We start from the raw sequence: 7,875 nt of genomic DNA on the forward strand, positions 1-7,875 counted from the left end.
AGCAAGGCAGGACTGCCGGGACTGGATGAGGTAACCCAGGGAGCTAAGCCATCCGCGCAGGGGGAGGGAGAATGTAGTGGGCAGGCCGACCTCCCCAGTCCTGCCAAGCAGAGGGAAACTTACCCCCTCCGGAAGGCCCCAGAGAGCACGGACCCCCATGGAGAACAAATAGGATTCAAAGTCCACCCCCCCAACAGCTGGGTGATGAGACCGCCCTCCCAGGGGGTGGGACAGGGGTGGGAGAGGCAGGGGCTGTAGGATGAGGCTCACCCAGGCGGCTCCAGGACACAATGGGGCGCGGGTTGCCCGTGGCGACACACTCAAGCACCGCGGTCTGGTGCACCGTCAGAGTGAGGTTCTCAGGCCCCACGAGAATCACTGGCTCCTTGTAGGCCCCAGAGCCCGAGCCTGGGAGGAAGAGGCCATGTTTTTTCACTTCAGCTGTGACCCTTCCCACCTCATCCCACCCACAACCCAGGACACGGGGAGTGGGGAACGAGATTCAGCCCAGAAACCAGGGACTGTGGGGCAGAGAGGAGATGCTAGGGGCCCCAGGGCCTTGCACACCTCCATCCCGCCGCTCCCAGCCTTGCAGGGCCCTCTAGCAATGGGAGAGCCCCGGGGTAAGCAGAGGATGGGCTTCCCTGGGGAGAGCTGAGCCAAAGAGTGGGCCTCCGAACCCTCCTGAACCCGCACCACAAGGAGCACAGAGCTGTGAGCTTAGAAGGTGCCCTACGTGTGCACTTGGCTGACAAGTCTCCAGGGCTCAGTTGAACAGGGATTGATCTGAGGGTGAGGAGAAGTCAGGGGGCTGGTTAGGGGCAGAACCAGTCAGAGCAAAAGACCCTCACCTGACACAGTGAGCCTGGCCCCATGGCTGACCCGGACACTGGCAATATTCGAGGCCACACAGTGGAAGACACCACTGTCCTCAGCCCGAAGTCCTGTGATCTGCAAGACCCCCTTGGGCAGCAATGTGTACCTGTTTTGGGGGGGGGCAGAGCTGACCACCAGCACAACCATGGGCACCATCAGCCGCAGGGACACTGACGTCACAGATACAGCCGGGTCCCAAAGTCAGCATCGTCATCACAGACCCACACTGGGACTCTCACAATTCCAGCCTTGCCAACAATCACACACAGTCCTCACGGATAAATCCGCCAGCCTCAGGTCTGGGCCCTGCCAGCCACACGGACACTTAATCTCAACAGAGCTGCAGAAGCACCACCCTGGGGGCTGCCCACCTCTCCGTCTTCCCTCCAGCTTTCCCACGCGTGGCTCACCGCTCGTCGTCCGTGTCAATGGGGACTCTGTTCTTCTCCCACGTGATCAGGGGTTTGGGAAGCCCATGGATTCGGCACTGGAAGCGGGCCACACCGCCCTCCTCTCCCACGGTGGCCTGGGGATGCACGTGGAAGTCCGACATGGCTGGTGAAAAATAGGGATGTGTGTATGGAAGAGGCACACTGCTGAGGTGTGAGGGGGAGGAGGGGTGGGGTGTCACAGTCCCATGTCCTGGAGCCCCGGACCTCACCCGCCCTGGGGGCTGCGAGTTTTCCTGGGCTGGCAGACGCAGGGCAAAGGCTTGGGGGGGGACACACCATCCCTGACCCTGCCTCCCCCCATAAGAAGCATCTCCCCCTAAGGGGTGGTATACGGCTGGGACATGCTGAGAAAGGTCAGGACAAAGTCTTGGACAACAAGCCTCTAACAAGGAGATCTTGGGCTGGTGATCCACAAAGGCCCTGTTCCCAAGTCCTACTCCCACTGTTTCCGCTGCTTTCCGATGTAGTTGTATAAACTCCCCCTAAGGCATCGAAGGCCTGAGTATTATGCCGCCTGGTTTACAGAATAGGAAACTGAGGTCCAGAGAGGGGAAGCAGTTAGTCCGGTGGCGCCCAGCAGAGACACCGGTCATTAGACCCTGCTTACCAGCGCCCAGCAGCCTTTTTTTATTTTTTGCCTTTCCTCAGCTCCCCCATCCCCAGTTCTGCAACGTCTCGATGCACCCCAAGAGGGTGGTATATCCATCCAAGGTGACAAGCCTCTCAGAAGACTGTCAGACCTACAATCTACATTTCAATGTGTCATAAATATTCAGGGACCCCCTCCCCATCTTTTGGGGATCTGAACTGCTTGAACTCTGGTCTGAAGAGGCAGGGCCAGAGGGGCTATGGTGCACCCCCCCACACCCCATTTTAGGCTGGTTAAGTGTCCCTACCCACCCTCACTCCCACCCATCCCCAGACTCCCCCCACCCCCCCACCCCCGTGAGCCCAGGGAAGTTGCCCCTCCTACGCGGGTTCCCAGCTTCAGCACGGGGGCTGCGATTTCATTAAAATCCACTTTGCTTCAAGTGCGGGAAGGCGGCTCACCATCTGTCCAGGCAGGCAGCCCCTCCCCTCGGGCACTCCATCAACTGGGACAGTTGTCCCCTCCCAGAAGGAGCCCTCCCCCCACAGCAGCACGGGCACTGGAGCTCGCCCTTGCTCCTGCCCCTGGCTCCCTGGTGTGGGTGGGCACACCCCATCTCAGGCCCCCTCAGCCCCCCGGCTCGTTCTGGACTCCAGGGCAGCCCCAGAAGGCAGAGCCTTTGTCCCTTCTTCTCAGAGTCTCTGGGGGCTGACTCTTTTGTGGCGCATTCTCCATCTCATTTGCATGTGGTTCATTAAATATAAACATGCATAAAAATCCCCCGCCCTGCCTCCTCCTCTTTCAGGGCCTCCTGGGAGTGCAGCTGATGGGTGTGAGCAGCTCCTTGCACATGTGTGCAGGGCTGTGTTTTCTGGGAGGATGCGGCTGTCTCCATGTATGTGGTCTGCGTGTCTACGGCTGGATGTGAACGGGGGTTTGTAGGTCTCAGCTCCCGCGGCTAGTCTGATTATCTGTACAGATAATCCCCCGTGGCCTCACGTAGGTGGAGCCTTTATAAGGCATACCTTGGGGGCCCTTGTGAGCAGGACGTGGGGGGCAAGTACCCCAGCTGGTGGCCCCATCAGGCTTGGTGAGAGGATCCCCAGAGAGCACTGTGAGGTCAGCCTGCCCTGTCTCAGGCCAAAAGCTGTGTTTGGCCAAGGACCTGCAGGTCAGCCCAGGGGCTTGCGAGAGGGGGCCAAGGCCCTGCTGGGTCCCCTCTACCACCTCCGGGCCTCAGCCTCCAGGAGGGCAGGGTTGGATGCGGGCCTAGGGAGTGGAGAGGGCACCCAGGCTCCTGGCTTGGCTGCCGGTATGCCCGGGGGCTCTGCCCATTCAGGAGCTGGGGAGCGGCCTGCCCCCTCCCCACTCCAGCTGGAGAAGAGCTCGCAGCCCCCCAGGGACCTGGGGCGGGGCCTGATGGCTCTGCTGACTACAGATGCCGACTCATTAAGGAGCCAACTCCTTTTGTGTTTCTAGCCCCAGCCTGGGCTCCCTGGGGGTGCCTGGAGCGAGGAGCTGGCCTGAGGAGAGTGCTAGGGGTAGAGCTGCTTCTTCGCAGGGAGTTGGGGATGGAAAAAGTCTGGCCTCCCCCCAAAACCAAGCAAGGACAACAGCATGGGTTGAATGTGTGCCAGAGGGAAGTGATCAAGCAGGAAGTGGTCACAGGTAAGAAGCCGGCCTGGTGTACTTCACACAGTGGACAACAGGATTCCTAAGCGGCCCCTGGGGCCCCTGGGATGCAGCTGAGCCCCTCTGCCCAGGGCTCTCCACACTTCCCTTCCACCAGAGCGGCCCCTCGCCGGCCCTCTCTATCAGCTTTATGCAACTGCAGTTCTCCCAAACATGTCATTCGAGGGGCAGCTTTGCCTTTAAAAGTACTTGAAAACCACTCATCTGAAAGCCAACCCCTTCATTTTCTGAAGGGGGCACTGAGGCCCAGGCCCTCTGCAGGGGTCCCTTAGTTCTCCAGCAACTTTGTCACGTTGTCACTCTCCAAGGGCAGGTAACCCCAGAGTGGACTGCCGGTTAGACCAGCCTCTTCCCAAGGGGTTGGGAGTTGGTACCATGTTGCCGGCTGAGGGAAGAGGAGCTTCAGAGAGAGCTCCGCAGTCCCACCCCTCGGAGCCCAGCGGGCTGCAGGTGTGGCCCAGGGAAGGGGGATGTAGTAGGAGGGGGTGATCTTCTTTATCTGAGGCTCCTTCTTGCCTCCCCTTCCTCACACCCCTACCCAGCCCTTTGGTCAGCCCTATCTGTTCCTTAGATGTCCAAGGGGGGTTGCCACGAGACTCGGACACCAGTCCGCTCATCTGTAAATGAAGGGGAGCAGGTACTCCCCAGGGCCCTTCCAGCTAGGACTCCCACTGCCTCCATAAACAGGCCCTTGTCCACATCCACAATCTTGCCTTCACTCCTCGTTCACAGGCAACTTTTTTTTTTTTTTCTTTAGGAAGTGGGAGAAAGATTCTAGGGGCCACTCAGGCCTCCTCCCATCTCTCTGGGACCAGCTTGGCTCACAAGTTTGTTTTTGCCCTGGCTGGTGCTAGCAGGCCGGAGTCAGAGGGAAGGCGTCCTTCACCATGTCTCTCTGGGGAGGGGATTTCTGGGCAACCATGGGCATGTGGGCCTGAGGACGGGACCTCTCTGACCCGGTCATCCTGGAGCCACGGCGTGACGGGTAATGGAAGGCACGGTCACCGGTGTAGCTGGAGACACTGTGGCCGCTGTTGGCAGCGTTGGGTCCGTGGCTGGTGCACGTGAAGGTGGTGCTGTGCCGTGTGGCCGTTGATGCTGTTGGTTAGGCAGGGACTGTTCTGGGCCCCTCACTCCAGGCCAGGTAACGGGAGGGGGTAATGGGCGGTGGTTGCGAGCCCTTCCGGTGTGAGGGCTAGAGAGAGTGCCAGGGAGGACAAAAGCCTGCTTGGGGGCGGGCCACTGCGGAGAAAGCACCTCTGTCCCCCGGCCGTCTGGGGACGACTCTCCCAGTCCCTCCCTGCCCCACCATGGGTACAGCCAGGCGGTGGGGCAAGATGGGCAGAGAGAGCCCAGCAATCCACGGGGCTGGAAGGGAGCAGAAACAGGCAGGAAACAACTCCTGGACACCCCCTATAAATCACCCAAGGGGAGGAGGGTCTCCTGAGAGCCAGATCTAGACCAGCTCACAGAGGGGAGGGAGGACTTGCCTCCTGGTCCAGGACCTCTGGCGAGGTCAGGTCTGGATCTGATTAGACAGGCTCCAGGGGGACGCTGGGGGGCAGGGAAGGGTCGGGGCAGAGTGCTGGGAAGGAAGCTGGCAGCAACCCCCAAGCCCAGCCTCCCACTCTCTGACTATAATCCGACGTATGATGACAAAAAGATCAGCGGGCATGTTAGGATGGAGGGTTCAAAACACAGCCTTTGCAGAAGCCGGTGGCACTGGGGGTCTGAGACATCAACTGCCCCCCACCCACCCACCCAGGCAGCCGGTACATGAGGAACAACCACAAACTACAGACTCCTCCAAAGGCCACCAAGGCAACCCCCCCCTCGTATCCATTCCCACCAAGGATCAGGGACAGCCTGGATGCCTAGCCCTTCCTCGGGCAGCTGAGGTGATTGTAATGTTTTTCCTTACACTGTAGACAAGCCTGAATCTCCTCTGCTTCTACCCACTCCCCCTAACCGTCCCCTCTAGAATCACATTTTCCAATATAGTAGCCAGCTATTAAGCACTTGAAATGTCGCTAGTCCAAACTGAGATGGGCTGTAAGTGTAAAATACTCATTGGATTTCAAAGATTGGGTATAAAATAAAAAGACACTAAGCATTAGGGAAAGGCAAATCAAAACCGTAATGAGACTACCTCACACCCATTAGGATAGCTATGGTCAGAGCAAAAACAGAAACAAAAACAAAAAACAACAGAAGATAACAAGTGTTGGCAAGCATATGGAGAAATTGGAATCCTTGTGTACTGTTGGTGGGAAAGTAAAATGGCGTAGCCGTTACGGAAAACAGCGTACGGCAGTTCTTCAAAAAATACGTAATAGACTTAGCATATGATCCAGCAATTCCACCTCTCGGTATAGACCCGAAAGAATTAAAAGCAGGGTCTTTTTTTTTTTTTTTTTTTTAAGATTTTATTTATTTATTTGACAGAGAGAGATACAGCGAGAGGGAACACAAGCAGGGGGAGTGGGAGAGGGAGAAGCAGGCTTCCCCGCGGTGCAGGGAGCCTGATGCGGGGCTCGATCCCAGGACCCTGGGATCATGACCTGAGCCGAAGGCAGACGCTTAACGACTGAGCCACCCAGGCGCCCCTAAAAGCAGGGTCTTAAAGAGCTATTTGTATACCTGTGTACCCAGCGGCATTATTCATAACAGCTGAGAGGTGGAAGTAGCCCAAGTGTCTGTCCCTCAGTGGGTGAGTGGATTAACCCCATGTGGTACACACACACAAGGGAATATTATTCTGCCTGAAAAAGGAAGGACATCTGACACATGCTACCACGTGGATAAACTTTGAGGCCATTATGCTAAGTGAAATAAGCCAGACACAAAAGGAACACTGTATGATTCCAGGTACGTGAGGTACTTAGAATAGTCACGCTCATAGAGACCGAAAGTAAAGGGGTGACTGCCAAGGGCTGGGGGAATAGGGAAATGAGAGTTGTTGTTTAATGGAAATGGAGTTTTACTTCTGGAAGGTGAATTCTGGAGATGGATGGTAGTGATGGTTCACATAATAACATGAAGGTACTTAATGCCACTGAACTGTACACTTAAAAAATGGTTAAGACAATAAATTTCAGGGGCGCCTGGGTGGCTCAGTCAGTTAGGCATCCGACTCTTGATTTTGGCTCAGGTCGTGATCTCAGGGTGGTGAGATTGAGCCCTGCATTGGGCACTGCACTGGGCACGTGCTTGAGATTCTCCCACTCCCTCTGCCCCTCCCTGCCTCTGCACACCCCCCCAATGAGTGCACTCTCTAAAATTAAAAAAATTTTTTTAAACTTAATACTTTAAAATGTTTTAAAAACTTAATACTTTAAAATTTAATAAAATTTAAAAGTAAATTTTATGTGTATTTTACAACTTAAAAATTGGAGAAATAATTGTAATTGATAGTAATAATTAATAATTTAAAATACTGGGGCACCTGGGTGGCTCAGTCATTAAGCATCTGCCTTTGGCTCAGGTCATGATCCCAGGGGCCTGGGATTGAGCCCCACCTCGGGCTGCCTGCTCAGTGGGGAGCCTGCTTCTCCCTCTGCCTGCCGCTCCCCCTGCTTGTACACTCACTCTCTTTAAAGATAAAAGTCTTTGGGGCACCTGGGTGGCTTAGTCGTTAAGCGTCTGCCTTCGGCTCAGGTCATGATCCCAGGGTCCTGGGATCGAGCCCCGCATCGAGCCCCGCATCGGGCTCCCTGCTCGGCGGGAAGCCTGCTTCTCCCTCTCCCACTCCACCTGCTTGTGTTCCCTCTTGCTGTCTCTCTGTCAAATAAATAAAAATCTTAAAAAAAAAAAAAAAGAATGTCCTTCCTTTAAAAAAAAAAGATAAAAATCTTTAAAAAATAATTTAAAATACTGATTACAAGTTCAAATACTATTTTTTAATTTTTTTTACTATTTTACTATTTTAAACTATTTTAAACTTAACTATTTTACTATTTACTATTTTAAAGTCTTGGTTCACAAAAATGCAAAAAAACTTATTAATAATTTAAAAATGATGATTATATTGGGGCACCTGGCTAGCTCACTTGATATGGCATGTGACTCTTCATCTTGAGGTTATGAGTTCAAAGCCCATGTTGGGCATAGAGATTACTTAAAAAAAATAAAAATAAAAATAATGATTATATGTTGGAATAGTTGTTTAGCTATATTAAGTTAAATAAAATTGATTATTAAAGTTAACTTTGCCTGTTTCTTTTTTTTTTTTTTTTTTTAAAGATTTTTATTTTATTTATTTGACAG

General features: G+C 54.2%; 1 protein-coding gene across 1 annotated transcript in view; it reads right to left on the bottom strand.

Annotated features, from left to right (window-relative positions):
- IGDCC3 (immunoglobulin superfamily DCC subclass member 3) overlaps nt 1-7,875 on the bottom strand; it is a 39,313-nt gene that overhangs the window by 6,040 nt on the left and 25,398 nt on the right. Inside the window, exons 3-5 of the mRNA XM_032417998.1 lie at nt 1,287-1,431; nt 852-982; nt 271-408 (exon numbers count right to left, since the gene is read on the bottom strand). Of these exons, the coding sequence (XP_032273889.1) occupies nt 271-408; nt 852-982; nt 1,287-1,431 (414 nt within the window). The remainder of the gene's footprint in view (nt 1-270; nt 409-851; nt 983-1,286; nt 1,432-7,875) is intronic.

The sequence above is a fragment of the Phoca vitulina genome, unplaced genomic scaffold (genome assembly GCF_004348235.1).
Source record: "Phoca vitulina isolate PV1807 unplaced genomic scaffold, GSC_HSeal_1.0 scaffold20, whole genome shotgun sequence".
NCBI lineage: Eukaryota > Metazoa > Chordata > Mammalia > Carnivora > Phocidae > Phoca > Phoca vitulina.